The sequence below is a fragment of the Phoenix dactylifera genome, chromosome 7 (assembly GCF_051530095.1).
Source record: "Phoenix dactylifera cultivar Ajwa chromosome 7, Ajwa_hap1_PhDact_Kaust_v1.1, whole genome shotgun sequence".
NCBI lineage: Eukaryota > Viridiplantae > Streptophyta > Magnoliopsida > Arecales > Arecaceae > Phoenix > Phoenix dactylifera.
The window spans coordinates 27,813,821-27,836,545 of record NC_143196.1 but is presented as its reverse complement, the minus strand read 5'-3'; the positions used below and the strand labels follow the sequence as shown (position 1 = coordinate 27,836,545).

Here is a 22,725-nt window from a genome sequence, read left to right as displayed (position 1 = left end):
CCTTTCCTTTAGTGCCAATCTGTTGCCACTAAGAATTGATTGGCCTCAGGCACTACGACGAATGGCATGACAATGCTGGAGAGCTCGAAGTCGGCTGCTTCGGCTTGGGTTGGGGAAGGTGAGTGGCGCTCGGTCACTATGGCTGAGATTCTCGTGGATGGCAGTGCTCCGACCCGAAACAACATAGAGCAAAGAAGTTTTCTAGCCGGAGTGTATCTGGCAGGGACAGTCCAATGCTTAAGTTAGTGTAGTTATTCTAGAATAGAAAAAGATTGTCTCTCAGTTTGTTAGGGTGTTCTTCTTACTTTTTTACCTCCTCTGCCCCCTCCATTTTGTGTATAGTCAGTGGAGGAGTTTACCTACAATCAGAGAATTAGGGCACATGGGTCGACTGGAAGTGACTGGCTAAAGTACGACCTAAACATTAGGTATGATGCTTCGCATGCAAACGGCATCATGCTTGTCACATCATGGGATCTCGATGATCACTAGGTCCCCCTGTTAGAATGTAGCTAAATGTGGAGAGCTTCTGATATGCAAGCTCGACGGTATGGGGCTAAGTTCGCCCAGTGGCCGCTCCCGATCTGCCACGTATTGGGGCCGTAGCGCATTTTGATTGGTTGGATCTTCTGGTAAGCTATAGCCAGTTTGGAGGCGTATCACAACCCATCGCTGCCTAACCCGACCCCAACCGAGACATTAAGCCGAGTGCACCATTTTAGACAACCCAAGTTGGGTTCAACATTAGCTTTAAAAACTTAGCAGTTGAGTTACCAAAAAACAAAAAAAACTCGGCAATCGTCGAGTTAGCGTTGCCGACTTTCTCGCTAGAACCCAATAAGCCCTAAACCGACGTCAGTCGCAGCTTTCGGCTTTCCGCCTTCCCCAACTCCTCCGGCGATCTCTCCATTCGACAGCGCTCACCCTCCGCTAGGATTCTTGCCGTCTAGGGGTAGGGTTTTCGTTCCAAGGTCTCGCTTCGTTTATCGAAGGGGATATCTAGGGCATCGCTGAGGAGCTCGCAAGATGAGGCCGATCCTGATGAAGGGCCACGAGAGGCCGCTCACGTTCCTCAAGTACAACCGGGAGGGAGATCTCCTTTTCTCCTGCGCCAAGGACCACACGCCGACCGTCTGGTTCGCCGACAATGGCGAGCGCCTCGGCACCTATAAAGGCCACAACGGCGCTGTCTGGTGCTGTGATGTCTCCCGTGAGTTCCACCTTGTCTTTTAGCTTCTTTATCCTTACCTTTCTTGTTTTTTTTTGGGGGAGGGGGGATTTTATTTCTGGGATTTTATTATATTTTCTATGAAACTTTTCTTTTTAGCATCGATTAAGTTGTACTGAGGGAAAAATATTTTTTTTTCTCGTTTTCCTTGGTGAATTGGTCATGTATCTAGAGAGAAGTTTGGCTTCTTTACCTATATGTGATAAAAAGGAGGGATTTTGGAAGGGCTCATGGTTAGGTGTCATCCCTAGGGGATCTGCTATGAAATTCTGAAGAAAGTTTTGTGAGGTCATCCACATAATGCAATGTCTTATTGGTCTTTCCTGTCGTTGGCATCTTGCTCGCACTCAATGCTCAATATAGCTCAATGCTCAATATAGGACATGCCCATGCCTCTCTTCTAGCAGGATGGGACAGATGGGTTTGAGGGAATAATTCTGGGAATTTCATTTTGCTGGTCCGTATCTTTCATTGCTTATCGATAGTACTTTGAAACGTCTGTCTCATCAAGCAATATGATAACATTTACATCCCAACTAACAAACTACTTTTGTTCTTACCAGTATTTACTATGTACCATAATTTGTGTATCAATTGAATGAGAAGGAAAGTGTGTGAAGTAGGGTAACCTTCTAAGCATTAAACATATTGCTTCTTGGGGGATTATCATCATTGATCATTTGGTGTCAATTGCATATGCCACCACCCTCCTCAATAACACCATATTATGGTTTGACTTATAATTTGCAACTACTGGTGCATTTTGGTACATTATCTATACCCTTTAAATTTGCACTATATTTATATCATTTTTATTTTCCAAGATAGAGTATGGGTAATGGATACAACTGAAAATTTCTAAAAGAAAGTTAAAAGCATGCAGATAAGGAAAACCAATAAATTGACTATTAATCATGATTTAAGGGAATTTAGCTTGAAGAACTGAACGGTATATTACGGTGGGATGGTTTGGAGCCTTTAATGATATGTACAGTATAGAAGAACTCTGTTGTAGTTGAGTAATGGGGACTATGCTCTGAATAAAGTCTTTGATGTGTGACATGCAATGAATCATTGGAATTCTTGAGAGTTTTTATGAGAAGTTGCATCAGAATTTGGTTTGAAGCAAACTCTTTTGCTGGGAAATTCTATTTTACTCTAGTTTTTCTAATACATAATCTTAAATAACAATTGGAGCATTTGTGTGAAGTATTTAAGGAAGAGAAAATTGATACAATTTGGAAACGTTTACACCAACCTTAAGAGTGAGAGGTACATGCTTTGACTTGAGATGTTTGGAAGGTTGTTTGTTTGACTATAAATGCTTGTTGCTAGAAGAGGGAGTAGATTCCTTTTGTGCAGTCCAAAAGAACTCAGGAAGCATGACTGCTTGAAATATAGCTTGAAGATGTAATATGTACAGTCATGCGCATCTGAACTTGTGTGGTTGTTCATTTCATCTTCTTTTTCATGGTCAGTGGATGGGTGATTTTAGTTAGCTGTAATGGATGACATCTATAGGCGCACAATGTTAAAACATACCATATAAGTTAGGAGACATTACATTAGTAATTTTCCTTATGATTTTCGTTGAATATGTCAACCTTCTTCAGTTCTTTTTGACATAAACTAGTGGGACTAGGTTACATATTTAGATTGAGATCCACAAGCAGGAAACTTCTTAAATAAAATACTAACCTGAGGTAAAATTCTACACATTTCTTATTAATGACTCCTAACAATAATACATATATAACAAATGTTACACAGTTTTAAAATTTTTTGCAACATAAATATTAATATTGTTAGGCATTAGTTGTAATAGTTGATGTGTTAAAATTATAATCATATTGGCATGTTAGAGTAGCTCGTGCTAGGAGCAAGAAACTTTATGTGTTCCCTGAAGTTGGAGTGGGAGCTCATGGATGACCCTTGATTGAAGCTACATATGATTAAAGATTTCAAGCTTCCAACAATTCTTGAAACTATGAATTCAATCCCTTCTTTGCTTTGAGAAAGTGGGAGTATTGTACTATGGTTAGAATTGCAAATTATTTCTTAGGTCTTGTAGGTCCTGTTAGGATGCTTGATTTTGTTGTCACTTGGATTTCTCTCATGTGGGTAGAAGGGAGTGAGGAGATGAAGTGGGGAGGAGTTTGTCTGACTGGGAGTAGACATGGGATATATTACTTCTGATTTTTGGGATAACCGGTTTCAATATAAAAGTTACTTATACTATCCCTGTGAATTTATATTTCGGTGGCATCCTCAATATCAGGAATTTTTCCTTTTCTGGGCCACTTTCATCCTCCTCCTCATCAGTTGTGTGCCATGTCAAATGGATACCTGATGCCTGTATCCAAGCAGGGCCATGTTGTAAACTATAATAACAGTTCCCCTTGCTAGTGGTCAAAACATGATGTCAAAATGAATTTGAACTTAGAAAATGGTAAGAGATGTATGAAGCATGCTTCTGCTTTTCTTTGATAGTGTAAAAGTACTTTCTTTATCTTCTGGAATATGGAGCAAAAACCATTTTGTGCTTTGTTATAGGATTTGAACTGTGAAGCTTTTTTGAAACAAATAATAGATATTAAGAGTTTGGCAAAGAGTTCAAGACAAACATATCTTTGTGTGCCATAACTTGTATTGAAGATTGACGTAGATTTGAAGTTTTAATGGAAGTTACAACCTTTTGCATATGTTTATAGGTGCACTAGTTAATGTTTCTTCTTATTAGGTGTCAATGGCAACTGTAGTTGGAACATTAGGGATGTTAAAAAGGATTAATTTTTCTTGTTGTATGTTTGCCTGATTGTGCAAGTGCACTGAAGTGGAGAAAAATTTTGTTTGCATCAAAAGAGTTGGGAGAGAGAGATAATTCTCATATTTGTGTGGTTGTAGGTAAGTCTTTTACTATGATGGCCCGAGCTAAGCATAAACAAGACCACCTTTGGCAAAAGGTCGAGCTAGGATTAGATTTATCAATTCTCATCCAAAGAGTTGGAAAGAGACAGACAAATCTCATATTTGTGTGTAGTTGTAGGTAAGTCCTTTAATATGATGGTCTGAGCTACAAGCATGAACAAGATCAGGTTTGGCAACAGTTAGAGTTAGGTTTAGTTAATCTTGTAACCAAGCCAAAGTCACGTATATAGAACTAGGAGCTGAACCTAAACTTAATTTGCAAGCATAGATCCATATTAGATGATAATTAGGTATGGAGTAATTCTCAAGTATTTGTTGGTTAGAGAGGAGAAATAAGCAGGGGGGCAGGCGGCAGGGGGCGGGGTGGGTGTTTGAGAGCATTGGTGAGCAAAGGAGGCAAGGATGAGTTTTTGGGGGGGGGGGGGATGCGTAGTGTTGGGGCCAAGAGAGAGAGAACAATTATATCTAATATATAGTGGAGAAATATAATATGTGCAGCATTGAGAATGAGTTTTCTGGTTTTCAGGTGTGGAATATTCTATACCTGAAACCAGCTTGATAAAGTTTTGGAACAATTATACTGCTTTGTCCCTGTTTGTTGATGCTAGAGAAGAAAATGTTCATATACTTATCTTCATCTTTCTTTTTTTTAATCCATTTAGGGGATTCTACACGACTTATCACTGGCAGTGCTGACCAGAGTGTGAAGCTGTGGAATGTGCAGACAGGGGTCCAGCTGTACTCTTTTAACTTTGATTCTCCAGCTAGAGCTGTAGATTTTTCTGTTGGTGATAAGCTTGCTGTAATCACAACAGACCCATTTATGGGCCTGCCTTCCACCATTCAAGTGAAAAGAATTGCCAGAGATCCTAGTCAACGTATGATTTAATTTCCCTTTTCCTTTTATACTTTTTTTTGGCAATGTTCTGATACAATATGGAGTCTAGGAGTATGGACACATTGCTGTTAACAATTTCCCTTGTTTTGGTTTTCTGGAGCTTATATCTCCATTGAAGATTATGACATTGCCAACTTATATGTGAAGATGATGACATTTGAATTTTAAGGGAAGATGTTAAGGGGAGCATTATTTTAAGCTCACTCTATACTATCCTCTCAAATAGGCACCCTTGCTTTGACCTACATGATTTAGTTTGGTAGCCCCAAGTTCTGTGGGTGGTCTAGTTGTCCTGGTATAATCTCTCTCCTTCCCAACTTTCTAGTAAAATGAAAGATGACGTTAGTTGCGTTGGTGAGTTTGAGGTTGCTGCCAGGATATCTTAGTTATTTTCCAATCAGCCATATGATAATATTAGCCTCATTTGGACTGCCTTTCATTTGGTTGGAGTTGTTGGACCGAACACGGGTTGTTAACACTTTGAAGTATCCAGTTGGACATGCTTCTTGATCATTTGGTTGGAGGTCTGAAGTTGATCTTCATTTATTATCTCTTCTTAATATATATTCTTTTAGATGAGTGAGTCCTGTATGGGGTCTTTATCGTTTTCTGGTTCTGGTTGTGACTCCATTTTCTGCCGCATTTATGTCAAAGTGTTGCCTGCTCTATATCATTTTATGTATCACACATTACATTCATATATATATATATATATATATATATATATATTTGTATGTATGTATGGATGTATATACATATATGAATATGTATGTATATCTATATATATGTGCATATGTGTATATATATAAGGTACATATACATGGTACTGCCTAGCATGAACTCAGTTGAATAAGCTTAATCAATCAACTGAAAAACAAATGATACAATGATTTTGCATACTTAGTTTTTTGTGTAAGTTTTCTAGGCCCACCTCTCTCTCTCTCTCTTTCTCTCTCTCTCTCTCTCTCTCTCTCGTGGAAGAGTAGGATCTTTGCAGTGCACACCATTAACTGCCAGATTGTTGGCTGCTGCTTGTATTTTTTGTTTAGGCAATATCATTGCTGCTGACTGGTGTGCATTGTGTATTTCTTGCCCTTCTTTTGTTTTATACTTATGCCACATTTCTTTTGGTAAAGTATGGAATAATCGAGTATTCACATCATTTCTGTTAAAAATTTCTTTTTTTTTCCCCGCTTTGCTGGAGCTTAGAGGCCCATTGAAGCTCTGATGGCATTACTAACTTACAAGTGAGGTTGATGACAATAGAATTTGAAGGCAGGATGTTGAGGGAGCTTCATTTTAAGCTCACTCTGTTCAGTTCTCACAAAAGAGGCGTTCATGCTTTGACCTGCATGGTTCAGTTTGGTAGTTCCATGTTTTACGGGTGGTCTAGATGTCCTGGGATGTTAGCTCTGTCATTACCTTCTAATAAAAGGAAAGATGGGAAATGAGTTTAGTTGTAATGGTGAGTTTGGGACCATTTTGTCATATGCATATTTTTTCTCCTGCCAGGAGATCTTTCGAGATCTTCCAGTCAATATTAGCCTTATTTTAACTACCTTTTCATTTTGTCGAAGTTGTTGGATTGAGCAAGGATGTTAACACTTCAGAAGGTCCAGTTGGGACTTGCTTCTCCACATCATTTGGTTGGAGGTTTGAAGTTGATCATCATTTATTATCTCTTTTAAATAATATTTTCTTTTTAGCTGAGCAAGTCCTCTGTGGGGCACTAATTTTATTTTTTTCTTTTTGTGTTGCTCCATTTTCTGCCCCATTGTTGTGAAAAGTGTTGCCTTCCTCTATATCATTTTATGTATTGCATATACACTAAAAAATGGAGAAAGCAATCTGCATGATGTCATTTGAATGAGCTTAATTAATTAACTGAAAAAATGATACGTGTGATTTTGCATGCTTTGGATATTTTTATAAGTTTTGTAAGCTCTTCCTCCCCACCCCTCCTCTCTCTCTCTTTCTTGTTGATGTTTGCGGTGATCTTGCAGTGCACCATCAACAGCCTTACGGTTGGCTGCTGCTTGGTCATCTTTTTTTTTTTTTGTTTAGGCAACATTATTGCTGCTGACTGGTATGCATTGCATATTTCTTGCTATCTACTTTGGACAGGTGAACTTAGGATTTTGACTCTATTTTAAAGCCATTCATTGTTGAAAGTTAAAACTTTCTGATGGCTGAGAGGCTGTCTTTCTTGACAAGGGGCTGACTACGTAAGACATATTAGAAAGCAAAATTAACAATATGACATATGTTTGACTGTTCACTGCCTTGTTGTTATACAAAATTCTTGGCCTTTTTCTCTTTGGGCAGAGACTGGTGAATCAGTGCTTACAATCAAGGGTCCTCATGGGAGAATCAATAGGGCTGTCTGGGGACCTTTAAATAAGACCATAATAAGTGCCGGAGAAGATGCTGTGATCCGTATATGGGATTCGGAGGTCGGTCACTGAATATCTCATCTATAAAATTTTATCCAATCTGAATGGCTTGCACTTGTTTGCTTATTTGGCATTATATTTATAGAACATGATTATATGTGCACCCATTCTTTTATGTATACCTCACATGTGAGGATTGCCGAACTGGGATTGGATGACGTACCTGTCAACACCTAGTCCGGTTCGGTACCAGTTCGAACCGGACGGAACCGTTCGGTTCGTCCGGTTCCGGCCAGTGTTACTGTGGTTTCGGCCGAAACCGTTTTCCATAAGCAAATCGACCCGGTCTCTGACGGGGTCGGCTCGATTTGGCCCAAACCGGGCGGTACGGTCCGGTTCGGCAATCCTTGCTCACATGTATCTCTTACTGTCATGGCAAAAATGTTGTGATAAAAACTCTGTCATGTTTCTTGCATCATCGCTTGTGAATCTCTAGAATATAATGGCTAAACAAAGTTATAAAACCTCCTTTCATTGTGAAGATAATAGTACTTTCCATTATTTTCTATTTGTTTCTTTCAACCATCTTGACCTTTCCTCATGTGTACCTTGGAATCAAAATTAAAGACTCTTTCATTTCTTGACATCATACCTGGGTATTCTTATTTGATTTTTTTTTATTCTTAGTTTCCTTGTTGGGGATTTTAAGCCCTTTTTCAATGACTGGAATGCTTGCACTGATGTTTGTTTCTGAGTGATCTTCTGTTCTTGTCAATTGTTATCTTATTGCCCCCTATATGACTGAGGAACACCCCTGGTCATTTTCTCTATAGCTTAAAATCGTGCTGCAGTTGATACATGAGGATTCATACCAGTCCTTGAATAGTTAGGATGAGTTTTTGATGATTGTAGTTATAATTATGGATATTATTCCCTTAGCAGATAAATTATTCTCATTTATTTTTGCATGTGAGATTGTTGTTTGTGTCATCAAAACTTTTGATCAACTCTAGTTGCTTTTCTGTTCGTTTAGTCTGCTTGAGTAATTATTAGCTCTATATGAGATAAGTTTCTCTCTCCAGGTGATTTCTATCTCTGTTTAAATTTTCTTCTCACATTCATTTCAGATATCTAGAGTTTAGCGCTTTTTAAATATATATGCACCTTGTTTTTGTAATGTAGTGTAGATCTATGCTGGCATCAGCCTCTTCTTTATTGCTCGCCTTAAAGTTTGTTCACTTTTACTTGCTTCATTCAGGGTCAGACTTGTAATTTGCAATTTGCTTTTCCTTAATAACTTTGGTAGGTTGAGAAAATTTTGTTTTCTTGATTCATATAACCTTTGATTTTTTCTTTTTCAATCAAGAGCCATGAGATAGATGATAAAATTAATTTTTAGAAGGAACTATATAAGCAAAATTTGCTGCGTATAAGATTTATTTGACCATTCTATAGTATTTCTTATGCACTCATTTTGTTTTTCATATTTCATTGCACTATATCGTGAATTGGTTCAATTCCTACCAATTTGTAATCCTCTTTTGACCTAATGAATTAGGAATTTACAGTTTGATTCTTTTAGTTCTTCACTCGATTAACATTGTAGACTTTACATAGTCTCTAACTACTGTTACCTGGACCCTCCAAAGTTGGACACTTGGTACACTTTATGACATTCCTTGATACTTCATTCCATCATGCCGTGATGTCATCAACATCATGTATCCATTTTTGCAACTTCTATGTGAAAATCATCAAATCTAACATAAAATTCGCAAGCATTTTATCAAATTTTATGTACTTAACGGTGCATAGCTCAAGCTTATTATTCATTATACATGTATATAGGCACATATTTACACATGCATATATAATGTAATTATGTGTTCCGATGTCAATTTCTTGAAGATTCCTGTATTGGATTTTCCAGACGGGACGCTTGGTACCTGCGTCACGTGTCCAACTAACATTTGTAATAATGTGTGATGTATGTAGTGAAAAAATTAAATTGCAGAAGACTCCTGGTTGGTGAAGTAGCTTAAAACCTATAGCTTTTAAATTGACCTGGTAAGTCTAGCAAGTGTTATATGAAGCCCTGATGCTTCTTGTGTCAGGTCAATCTGAACATGTATCTCCATCATTCATGAACTCCGCTGGGAAAAAAAATAGGGATCACCAGACTAGGGAAATCTGCTTCCGTAAAATTAGTACTCTAGCAGATACAATTCTTTTACTTCATATTTTTGCTTTGGTTTGAACTTCGTATCCTAACTTCTGGATGTCCTGCTTTTCCCATTCAAACCACTCGCCCCCAAATTCATATATTCAGCTTGGTTGATTTTTTCTTCCTTGCATTACCAGCTAGAGGTTTGGAAACTGGAACCCTTTTTTTTGGTTAATGAGTTAATTCTTTTTTATTTTGAATGATGCCATAGTAGAACTTAAATGAGCAAGAGACTTGTCATAATGGTTAACATTGATGCTTTTTTTTCCATATAGTTATCCATGAAATTTCTTCTTAATCACTGCCGTTTCATGAAAATATATGATTTTGGGGGCTTTCTTTTCTGTAGACTGGGCAGCTGCTGAAAGAATCCGATAAAGAAACTGGTCATCAGAAACCTATCACTTCTCTGTCAAAGTCTGCCAAGGGGTCTCATTTCCTCTCTGGATCATTGGATAAATCTGCCAAGGTATTGTAGCTTATCGATTTTCATGATCTATATCAAATAAGATTTCCCCTCACAGTAATTCTATTTGGACAATAGTATCTCTGCTAATACCAATTTTATGTAATTTCCTTAGCTCTGGGATGCCAGAACACTAACTCTTATCAAGGCATACGTGACTGAACGCCCAGTCAATGCATGTGCGATATCTCCGCTTCTTGATCATGTAAGCTCTAAATGGACCCCCCTTTTGTTTATCTGCATTTGAGCAATTATTGGTTGGTGTGAAGCATCCAGATGCAGCATAGCACTCAGACACAGAGCCAGCCACCCAGTCACAACCGGACAACTGCACAAGCATGCATGAATTTGTCAGTTTAGACTTTATAATATTGGAATCACTTCCATCTTGTCTGCACTACAAGGCTTTGCAAACTATCTGATTTGCATCTTATTTGCCTTTGCCTGCCAGTGTTCAGGACTTCTGTTTTTCATTAAAGTCTGTTACAAAAATGATATTCTGTGCTACCATGTTGCTTTTGATATATGCAACTGTACACTTTTTACAATTCTATATACTTTTATCTAAATCATCTGGTAAAAGTCCAGTTGGTGTTCTGCCCGTTCAGACTGGAACTTTGATTGATTAATGACTCACAAGATGCAAATCAGAACTTTGTAGTTTAATGCACCTAAAGGATGAATCTGTTTCTGAGAAATAATCATGGCATTTGATTTCCTTCAGGTGGTGATTGGAGGTGGTCAGGATGCATCGCATGTTACAACTACTGATCGTCGTGCTGGGAAGTTTGAAGCAAAATTCTTTCACAAGGTAAGCAATGTTTATATTACCTTTTCAACTAAGGTTTGAATTCCTTGAGTAATGTTATGCCATTGATTCAATTCTTTAGGCTTTAAGAATTTGTTTTTTCTCTTTGTTGAACAGATTCTTCAAGAGGAAATTGGGGGTGTGAAAGGGCATTTTGGACCAATTAATGCTTTGGCCTTCAATCCTGATGGAAGAAGGTTATTTCTGTTCTCCTTTTGTTACATTTTAACTTTTGAATTTTCTATTTTTGAAACTTAAATTCTAAACTCGCTAAACAACATTATAGCATTGTGCACGTGTATGAATGGTGCCATTGCATTTATCATTTCATGCATTTCACATGTTTTATATGTTTTCCACATATATGCTTTTCTTTAAGGTCTTGTTTTTGAATCTTGATCATTCTTTGGTTCCCAATCACAAATTCTAGTGACTTTTTTTGCAACATTCTTAATGTATTCTTTTGGATGCCTTTTTTCTACAATTTATCAGAGTTATTTAGGTGTTACTGAAGCTGGAAGCTTGCATGTCTTTAGTCAGTTGTATGGGCAAAAGGTTGAGTTTCTCATACATGAATGTACCTACCACATGACGGTACAGTGTATACACATACTTTGGGAAAGTTATATAACTTTATGCTAGGCAAGTGTTTCAGTCAAAGTTGGAAAGTATTAGTCTATACCGCACAACATCATAATTTAAGGAAAGCCCTAAGTTCAATACTCCAATGGGAATTAGATTTTTGTTGAATGGCTGGTTTTAAGTTCATGGTTCTAAATACCAGTGGAACAGTGGGGCATCCCACTGCCCCAAGTGTGGGGACGGTACATTCCTGACTCCTGAGTGTTGGGAAATGAGCTGGGATGGGTTGGGATAGGACATCCACCATCCCGAGTGTTGGGCGCATGCAAAAACTAGGACGGCAGGATACCACAGTATTTAAAACCTTAACAGAGTTGCACTAGGGCCATGGGTTTTCTGTGTTATTTTTTCTTCAAAATTATTTTATTTTAGGTTTTCGGTCATATTTTGAAGCATGCTGGTTTTTGGCCAATGCCTTCTGAAAAATACACTCAGAATAATGATTACGTTACTTTTCAAGTGAAAACATAGTTGGATTCTCTGTAACGATCAATAAAAAGAGCTTGTCTTTTCAGGGATGATTAAGGATACAAAGCTTGTATATCAGTTTAGCTAATCTCTCTAGGGTGGATGCTGTTCCTCCACTGCCTATGCTTCTTTATGCTTTGTCTATGTTTTGTGTATATTTTTTCCCACTTCATATTGACACGTATCTACATAGGGCCTATTTGGAAACAAGTTTATACTTTCCAATATTTATTCTCTACGACCCTTCTTAAGCTTGTTCCATATTAGTCAATTCATCTAATATAAAAGTTAGCACTTTGGCAGAACTTTCAGTAAAGTTAGAATAACTTTAGTTTATCAGAGATTATTCAACCATAATGAACAAGCCTAATGCCACTTTTTGTTGGATCAGATCTATGCATTTCATTTTTGTACCATGTAGACATATGCCTTATGCTGTTAATGCAATTAATGTGAGATTTTCTAAATTTTATTCTTATCCATGTGCAGACTTTCTCATCTTCTGGGCCTTAATAATCATATTGCACATGCATATGCTATAGCACAATAATATTGATCACCATATCGAGAATACTTAAGTTATTCTTCTGTTTTGTGTTTTTTTTTTTGAGTAGGATCTAATAGTTCACTAGGGAAAATGATAATCCAAAGTTGAATATTCTGTATAGTACCTTTAGTTCAGCAATCTTAAGCAATGCCCTTAATGGTTGAATCTTTATTAATTTGCATTTTTAAGTGGAAAGAATTACTTGAGGCAGGGGAGATCCTTTAGTGCCTATCAATACTTCTTCTGGTCGCCCTTGTCTATGAGCACTGAAAATTCTATGTGCACTCAAAATTCTGGTTGCACCCTTCTTGGTTCATTGCATCATGTTGAGAAGATCCGAACGTTGCCAGTTCATGATGGTTTTCTTAGAGTTTATATTGAAAAAATCCATCTACAAAACCCAAAGGAGAAGGAGAGTAAGAGAAAACAAGACTACAGTCAAGTTAGATCAAAGAAGGATTTTGGATGCTCTCCAATTCCTTGTATACAGCTGACTCCAAAATCGATCTCTTGTCGTACTTCCGATTTCAAGAATCAAAAGAAAGGAATTGGGGTAGGTTCCAAGAGCCGAGCTTCATGACAAGATAGTGGGGCTTGAAAGAGATGAGACACCCCATGAGGCACGAGGGCCATCTCCCCCACCCATTGCAGCTGCTTTAGCTGCCGGGCAATGACGCCATTGGCTCCTTATCGATTGGCAGGATGAGGAGGCACCGGTGGCTGGAGTGGTGAGGGGAAGAGATGGTGAGATAAAGAAGGGGTGATTGGTGGTTGTCCGAGTGGGGAGGAGACCCATGAAAAAGGATTAGGGTTAGGGCTGAACCACTGAAGGGAAAATACACACATATATCAGGGTTGGTTTTTTCAAAAATCCAAAATGAAACTGAACCAATTTTTTCGGTTTGAATTTTTTTTAGACTGAAACTAAACTGACTATAGAAAAACCCTGCTTAAACTCAACTGAAGTGACCTGATCGGTTTGGGTTCGTAGTTTGGCCTGCTTTTTTTCACACCCCTACTGCCATGCCATTATCATCAGTAATTGATCATTGAGATGTCATAGGCCATGTAGTTGGATTTAGTCTTTTGTATGCATATATAGTTCTTGAATATGAGGATATATGGGTGGATTGACCTGCCTTTCCCTTGAAAAAAAAGAATATCAGGACATTTTCATAACCTTTTCTCATTACCATGAATTTAGCTTGTGATACACCTAGGCATATAGGCGAAATGTGCTCTTATTCGACATGAATGGCCTATCTTGCGTATGAGTTATGGCCCGCCAAAGACAGAAAAGTACAGAGATGCATAACTTGTTTGTTACGACTAGAAACAATGAGTCTTGGCATGAGATGTGGTAATGGAGTCATCAAGTTCTAATATATGATGTTGAGGGGCTCTAGCTGCAGGAGGCCTTCACCAAAGGCATGTATGCTTTTAGTGCAGGCAAGTATTCATTGGTCCACATGCTGTATTAAAAAAGATCTTAATATATATATATATTAAGTTGATGTCCTTGTTGAGTATCCCAAATCTTCCATAATTTGGCAAGGCATTTCTTGCTTAATTGAACATCAACGACTTGTCCACTATATTATCATTCAAATCTTTTGCTGCAACCTATGTATAATGTTTAGAAAGAGCTTAAATTGGTTGCCTTTTTTTTTTTGAGGGATGGTGTTGGTATTAGTATTACACCCTTTTCTTAAGGGAATTATTGTCTTGTTATTTAAATTGCTATAAATGCCATTTACGATATACTTGCTGTACATTATTTTTTTTTCGGGGCTAGAATTTGCTGTATATTGCTGGCAATTAATGGGATATGAGATTCATGCTACAGAAATCTTTCAAACATGTGACGCCATACTAATTATTATTTTCTGTGTTGGATAGCTTCACAAGTGGTGGTGAGGATGGTTACGTGAGGTTGCATCACTTTGACCCTGATTACTTCAACATCAAAATGTGATTTCAGCACATTACCTGAATTTGAGGATGACTGGTTCATTAATTCTTTTTCCCCGTCATACTTTTTTGTTTCTTGTAAGTGCGATACCCTAGAGATGATTTGATGCTAATCTATAGACACATTTCCCTCTTTGGTTTGTGTCCGAAATTCTATAGGTAACATTATTTCCAATGATTGGTTACTCTGCGAAGGTGTCTTGCAGCTTTGCTGCCTCCTTAAATTAGATCTTATGTAATAATTCAACACTGCAGATGGTGGATTTATATCATGCTTCCCTAAAATTTTGAAGTCTTTGCTTTGCAAGCATTCTTCCATGCACGATTTATACGACCTGACAATCATATTTTTCTCCATACCACTGGCTTTGAGAAATATAAACTGCTATCGAAAGTGTTACTTATGCTGATGTGCTAGGGTTGCCCCAGTTGCTGGCTATTGGTTGGGCGGGGATTTCGTATCGAACTAGGGCTGAGTTTTGGGATCCTGGCATGGTTGATGTTCTGCTGTCAGTTGTCTTTTTGCCTGATCTCAGTGTATTCGGCTTATTGGTGGTCCTCATAGCTTAAATGATTTAGGTGTTTTGGATACCACCTTGAACTCACCATGATCCACCCTGCAGTACCCACAGCACTTTCAGAGCCTCTGAAGCTTGAGTTAGCCTTCTGATGAGGCCCTCTTCAATCCAATTGTAGTAGAAAGCCTGTTGTTAAATTAACCCAGTCCACCAAACTATCCATTACTTGCCACCCGGTACCATTGTCAACAGCTGACATTCTATACCATCTTAAGTGCCACCATTTCCTCTGACGTTTGATGGAAGACCAAAAAAAATAAAGACAGAAGACGTGGTTGTTTATGTGATGGATCTCTTATAAAATTTCTTTTATCAGTATTAAAAATCTTGGTCCTACTGAAACATTAGAGTCAGAGGATCTCGGTGGGTGATCTTTGCGAAGTTCTGTAATAATATCATACCATGGGCATGATAATTTTATTTTTAATTATGAAGTAAATGTAAATATATGATGACAAGACTTGATTTTTTGAATTTTTATTTATTTTTAATAAAAAAAATTACTTAAATAAAATCAATAACTGTTTTTAGAAAATTTGAATCTTTGATCTTGTGGTTAAAATCTGAAAATGGAGGGAGAGGAAATGTGCGAGATGGGAAAAAATGCGTTGGGGTCAGACATATGACATATCTCATGCAGTGTAGCTATGTGTAAATTTTATAAATCACTTTCCCTTCCCCTTTCTTCAGTGATCATAACTTCCATTTTCCTAGTTTTGTAAGAAATTTCCTTACCAGAGTCTTGGCTATTAAAAATCCCTAAATAAAAATTTAGGGCACATTCGTTCAGCAAATGTCCTTAAACTAGTGAAAAATTGAATCAAGATTTCATTCGCTCTGAGCTTTCTGAAGTGTCTGTAGCTGCATCAACATCCCGCTTTATTTCTTCCAAGCTTGACACTGCAATCTACGGTGAATGAGGGGGGGAAAATAAGCAGATTTCAGACGCCACAAACTTGGAACCTTTTTTGGATGATTGCTGGTTTCCAATTTTTATTCTTATTGAAATATAAAAACCAAGACAACAAAAGGTAATCCAATTTTTAGTTTTAGTTTTTCGAAACTAGGATCCAATTTTCAAAAATTGTAAAAGCTAAAAGCTATAGTTCTTAACCGTTATTGAAAATTAGCAGCTGCCTACTACCACCTCCTTCACCCACCACTGCCATCTCTCGCTACCGCCGGCTATTATTCGCCGGCCACTACTTGCCATCAAGTGCATCAATACTCAACGCCAGTAATCAATCATATTTCAGTTGTTCACACGTCTCCCTAAGGACGTTCATTTGTTGTAATGATAAGGAAGAGAGCCCCTTGCTCATGAAAGAAATCTACCATCTCAAAGTAACAGTCAAGCTCGCACTGCAGAACTAGAACATTTCTTTAATTGATAGGTCTGATAGGAAGTAGGGATACAAACCAAGTTATAAATCAATAGATCAGATGATTAACTGCCTCCCTCTTGCTAGCTAAAATGGGGTGAATCTTCTCATGCAAATTTTGATTATTTAAGGAAGCGACTAAGCCAATCTCGATCAAGCAAAGGGGGGTAAACGCATAGGAGTATCCTTTAGATGTATTCTATTAACAAACATATGCAGATGTCCCCTTTTTCTAACAAAACTATAATCATGTCCTTCAATGGTGTATGGATGACTTGGGCCATGCACCCGCCAGAGTAATCTGTATTAAGTTTCTTGAAAGACAAGAAGCCACCACCAACCACCAAAAACCTTAACCCATGTACAAGAGAACAAACAAATATTGGCCATTCCAATGATGCAGCTTTAAAAATAACTTGTTATAGAGACTACTGATGATCAGCACAATGGTTGACATCGACAGGATGATTAGCCCGGTTTGGTTGCAGAGATCATGATAAAGGATCCATTCCTGATGCGCGTAAAACCAATCAAACCACATGCACTGCAGATATCTTCGAGTTCGCCTTCTGACAGATAGAGGTGTTGGCCTGAGGTTCGGGTATAAAGCTGTAAGGATAAAAAAGAAAAGGCAAATTAAGCGATTTGAGGTTATATTTGGTATTACATTCAATTTCCTATTTATAAAAATAAAAAAATATTTTATTTTAAAAAATCAACAATATAAAAACTACATTTATTTTTGTAAACATAAAAAAATAAAAACCATCCCTATTCTAGCTTCTAGCAACGGTTGTTATTAGAAGTGAAGGCAGAGGTAGAGGCAAGCAGGATAGTGGCAGTGGCAGCAGCTGCAATGGTGGCAGCAACGGTAATGGTGGTCGCCGCTGGCTGGTGGTGGAGTGATTGATAACACTAAACCTATTTTTCTCTTGATTCTTTTTTTTTAAAAAAAACAGAAAGTAGGAAAAAGGCGATATGAAACATGCCAATTTTTTTTAGGACACAGCTTAGCCAATTAAAATTTCCTCCTCAAAAGGTTTAAAAAAAACATAGCCAGTTAGAAGTGCACAAGAATACAAAAAGAAAAAAAAACAAAAGGAACCTAGCTTTTTCCATGCAAAAGCATACTACGTTTATCATAACATTGTTAGCAAGCATGTGGGATTTTGAGATCATGAATTTCCCATTGGTTGATGGTTAACGTTTATACTCATTTCAAATTGGAAAAGTGGGGCTGTCTAAGCAACTAATGAAATTCCAACAGTAGCACTGTATAGATGAGAAAATATTATTTTTTCCTCCTGCTTGCAGCCCATTATTTTTATTTTCATATATAAATGAATCAAATGTTTTCTATATTGGCTGAATAAGGTATTACCTCACGTATTGCTCTGAAGATTGGAACAGCTGGAGGAATAGTATCAAGAACAAATGTTGTGGCAACAAATACACCTCCAGGGCGGAGTACTCGACTTATTTCTGCGACCTACAAGACAATTCAGGTAAGAGAAGGAAAATTCAGATTGGAGAAGGAAAGTACTTTTCTTTCATTGCCATAAAGTTATTTATTATGGGGGAGACAAAAGCAAGGAGCTGAATTCGTTATTCCTTCTTTCAATAATTAAACAAAACCAACTCAAAAGTTTTATTGGAAAGAATATGAACATAAATAATAATTTAATTTACTGATGCACTATGGTATGCTTTCTTTTTACTGGATAATCTAAAGAAATGGATAAGAAAACCAACTATAAGAACCGTGACTAGCTAACTGATGTTCGAAACTTTTAGTTCTGCAATGAATAGTATGCAGACACCACCAAAATCCAATAAGCAGCTTTAGATGAATTAGGAAAATTATCAACGAAAGAGCCTATGGAATTGGATGTGAGATAAACCCAACATAGGGAGGATCATATTATAATATAAGGTTAGAGGTTTGAAGATCAGGACTATAGAATATACAAACAAAATCATGCTGGCCTTTGGCCTACTAATGATTGAGAATTAAGGCTTAAATAGGTAAAAAACCATGCTGCGAAGCTCAACACAGATTGAGAAATGACTGTCCTTTGTCTTTCACTATTTCATGACGCGAGTTCCAGACTAATCAAAGGACCATGGCAACAAGATATAGGTTTGGTGTTGGAACTAGGACCCTGGTAAAAGCTGAACCAAGCCTCTGTGACCACCTTAGTGTCAACCTTTTTTTCCAACACCAACCAGTAAACAATCATGACTCGGAGAACCACTAAGATGAGCAGTACAACTGCACAAAGGCTTCAAACCAAGTCAATCAACTAGCGGGCATAATATTAGGTCAGCATTGATCATAAAGTAGTCTCTAGTAATTTAATATAGGGTTAGATCATAGAGGAGAAGACAAGCTTTTGGTAGGCTCGGATTTGTCATGGTGGTGATGGTTAGAGGGTACGGTGATGGCGCCAAGCAGAGAGAGCGAGCTTAACACCACACAGTAGAGCACCTTCTCGAACACATAATCTTTATATCCTAATTTAACTGCTTAAGCTCCTAGACATATCTTGCACTGTGAAACTCGGTCTCCTGAGTTTAAACTTGTTCACTAAAGAAAAGTTGAGCGGAGAATGCACTCACAGCAGTGGATGGTGAAGGCCAACAATGTAATGCAGCACCAGCATGCACAGCATCAATGGAACTTGAAACAAATGGAAGTCTAGAGATATCAGCTCTGACCAAGATTAAATTCCTGCAGAAAACTTGCATGATTTTAGTTCTTTTAAAAAATTGCAACCTGAGATATAAACTACCAGTAAGATACTAAGCCTTCATATAACTTTTTATTTTGAAAGATTTTTGCAAGATAATTCTGAAGGTCCTGACAATCTCTATTGATATATAAGAACATTAGCTTATGTGGAAGGAGAAAAACCAACTCTTTTGAAATGCCCTTCTGCTTAATGAATTCATCACACTGCAGCAGCATATTCTCTGAGAAATCCAAAGCAACAACAAGTGAATACATTCCACTTTCAGCAAATAGCCTTGAAAACAAGCCACTTCCACAACTTGCATCGACAATAGTTCCTCCAATGGTTGGTGTAAGGTAAACTTTAGCCATTTCAAACTGCAGTACAAGAATATCAGCGAAATTTTGATATTGGACAAATGTGAAAACCACAAGGAAAATAAACCTGAAAAATTCATATCACACAATGTATATTATAAAGTGGTTCAATTATGCTTCTTATTGGTACTTCAGAGAAAACTTTCCAAACTTTTGATGAGTTTTCTCAGAATTCTAAGAAGAGTAAAATTGTTAGTATCTCCTAGCTCATACTTGTATAAACTGCATAAAAAAAAAGTTGCTGAAATGAAAGACTGCAACAATACAAATGAGTCATTTATCAATTTACAATGGACAACAATATATAGTTGGAAGTCGGTAAACTACAAAACCTCTCTTTGTGGGCCAGGGAAACCACCCCATATGAAATTTTGTCGCCATCCCCTTTCATAAAGAAATGAAACCAATTGACTCCTGTTCCAATAAACAGTCAGTAAGAATGAAACGTGCAAGTTCAACTCAAAGTGAATCAGTTTCTTGCTCTTTGACTACCTATAGCTCAATAAAATAGGTCAACGTAGCAGGAGTTTCTTATCGTCTCTTTACAAGGGTGACGTAGTCAAGATGTTCTGCAAAGTTGTTTTGCATCAGATTTCCAAGCCATCATTTACTCCCACACATAATATGTAAATACTAAACAAGGTGTTTTTTTTTTAAATTTTCCTCTATTTATCATTTTTATAGCATTCAATGCAAACAAAGAGATGCACATTAATTCCCTAGATCCAGGACTAAGATATTAAAATAGGTAATCAGTCAGTAACATACCTGATGAAATGATACATAGTTTAAACAAAGAACCATTTGATAACCAATCTGCTAACTTGTTAACAGACAACAATGCAACATCACAAATGGTGCCGAAGGACCCTATTCTTTTAAATAGGCTGCATGGATAGGGGAAAAATGTACTATTGAATGAAAAAAAGAATCTCATGCTAATTGAGATAAATTTTATTTATCTAAGAGGCAAGCTCAAAAGGCTTACAGATCTGATTGGCATGATATTCTTCAGCAGTCAAATCAGGATTAAATTTTGGATACCAAATGACAATTGACACACACACACACACATACACACAAACACGCGCGCGCGTGCGCGCGCGCGCACACACAGAGAGAGAGAGAGAGAGAGAGAGAGAGAGAGACTCCATGAAAGTTGAGAAAGTCTCAACATTAATGTTGAGAAAGCCTTTTCCTACCAAATATGGTTCAGCCACAGCACACAACTCAATGATGAGAAAGGCTATCTAAAAGCATAGAACAGATTCTAGGACCACCATATTGGGTTAGCATAGCACACAACTCGATGTTAAGAAAAAGGCTCCCTAAAAGGATAGAGCACATTTTATGACCAGTAGTCAAACTTACATCAATATTGAATCCCTAGCATGGCAAATCTAGGTAAGTGAAGAGCTTTTCATATAACCTATATGCTTGGTGCACAGGTAGGGAAATCTACATTATTGGTCACAGCTGAGCTTGTGGAACTAAAGAGCAATCCTTCAAAATTTCCCTAGACTTGCAAAGTATCTAGACTAAGGGGAAAGATACCTTTTGCTGCCGTTAAGTTTTATGTATTTTAGATGCACAAACAAGGCAAAGAGCCAAAAGAATGCTGTTCCAACAGGATGGCACAAACTTAGGAAATATTCATACATTCATAAAAGAGATTATCAGAAAGAGATCAACAATCGTTTGAGATTTAAGAGTATTCATGACAAAGCTAGTAGGAGAAAAGTATGTTTTGACACAACCTTGTAGGACCTAAATGGATGACACATTGGAAACCACAGTGAGAAATGCTCCTAAAGCTTCCTTGCAAAGCTAGTTACAAGTTCCATTTTTGCTCGTATTAGCATCAGTTTCCATTGGCCTCCTACAACCTAAAATTTGATGTCAAAACAGTGGAGCTATTAAGTACTGACTAAAGTAAAAGTATCCAGAAAACCTGAATAGAACATTTTCATTCTTCAAAAATTTAGAATCCCTCTTGGGTTGTGAAAGGGCCTTCTGCTGATACTCTAGAAGAAGCACTAGACTTAGAAGGGAACTCCAGCAGGAAGAGAAAACCTAAACAAATCTAAGCAGCTTCAGCTCCAGTATTCATACTGAGGCAAAACCAATGAATGCTGAACCGGGCTGTACCGCCTGGCTCAGGCCGAACTGTGTCGACCCGATCGTTGATCGGATCGGTACGGGCATACAAAACGGTTCCGGCCCCTAACAGGCCGATATAAGAGCGAACCGGACGGAACCAGATTGGTTCCGTCCAGTTTGGCCAGGACTCAGTGCGAACCGGCATAGAGTCTGGATCGATCTGCCATAGCGCGTCGTGCGTTGTGGCTGTGGCGCCGCGTGCGTGCTGCACCTGTGGCCTTTTTTGCTGGTTCAGTACCGGTCCGAATCGATCCGGGCGCCGACTAGTACCCGGTACAGTACCGGTTCGGTGATCCTTGGGCAAAACCAAGACAAAACCCCACCCCAGCTCCCTCCTTCAAATCCTTCATGATACATGCAGGTACAGTCCTCTATACATGACCCTAACAACTCAAGTACCAAGAACAACTACATGATATTGGATGGAAAATTGCAAACCGTGACTCATTGAGAGGAGGAATAGCTACTGTACTTTAAACTAACAAGTATACAAAAAAAAAATCACAAGTGAAAGGCTTGTTCCACCCCCCCCCCCCCCCCCCCCCCAAATAAAAAAGAAGGAAAAAAATTAAAAAAATTGGCAGGGAGAACTTTAGGATTTAGAATTTTCATTTTGAGTAACCTAGAAGATAGAGGTAGCAAGAGATTTTCTATAGCATTAGTAGATAACCCCTTCTTATTTTTATCCTATTTTGCATCAGTTTTAAGGTAAAACTCTTTTTCAGTGTTCCTCTTTAGATGATTTTGGACAGATTGAGCATTACCTACCCTTGGACTCCTAAGGAATGAAATGGGAAAAAATAAGTTCCCATGCCCACTCATTCCACTCCAGTTTCTGCTATTATTTTATCTATGACCCAATCACTAGAGCTCAACAATGATAACCAGAGACAATCATGTGGAGCAACACCCTTCTTGTCAAA

The 22,725-nt window shown here is 37.9% G+C and overlaps 2 protein-coding genes across 3 annotated transcripts in view; one reads left to right on the top strand and one right to left on the bottom strand.

Annotated features, from left to right (window-relative positions):
* Positions 1-845: 845 nt before the first annotated feature.
* On the top strand, positions 846-22,332 carry LOC120107370 (eukaryotic translation initiation factor 3 subunit I-like). 2 transcript variants are annotated; one of them, XM_039120630.3, is made up of 8 exons: positions 847-1,210; positions 4,819-5,034; positions 7,380-7,507; positions 10,021-10,140; positions 10,253-10,342; positions 10,862-10,948; positions 11,063-11,142; positions 14,502-22,332. In XM_039120630.3, the coding sequence occupies exons 1-8, from the start codon at positions 1,027-1,029 to the stop codon at positions 14,575-14,577; spliced, it is 981 nt and encodes a 326-aa protein (XP_038976558.2). In that variant the 5' UTR covers positions 847-1,026; the 3' UTR covers positions 14,578-22,332. The 2 variants fall into 2 exon arrangements, with proteins under 2 accessions (XP_088557591.2, XP_038976558.2); XM_088701465.2 differs by lacking the exon at positions 4,819-5,034 and having other exon boundaries at positions 846-1,210.
* LOC103720236 (putative methyltransferase At1g78140, chloroplastic) overlaps positions 16,599-22,725 on the bottom strand; it is a 22,186-nt gene continuing 16,059 nt past the window's right edge. Inside the window, exons 4-8 of the mRNA XM_008809846.5 lie at positions 19,975-20,056; positions 19,452-19,642; positions 19,153-19,264; positions 17,915-18,022; positions 16,599-17,142 (exon numbers count right to left, since the gene is read on the bottom strand). Coding sequence (XP_008808068.4) covers positions 17,002-17,142; positions 17,915-18,022; positions 19,153-19,264; positions 19,452-19,642; positions 19,975-20,056 — 634 coding nt within the window. The 3' untranslated portion in view covers positions 16,599-17,001. The remainder of the gene's footprint in view (positions 17,143-17,914; positions 18,023-19,152; positions 19,265-19,451; positions 19,643-19,974; positions 20,057-22,725) is intronic.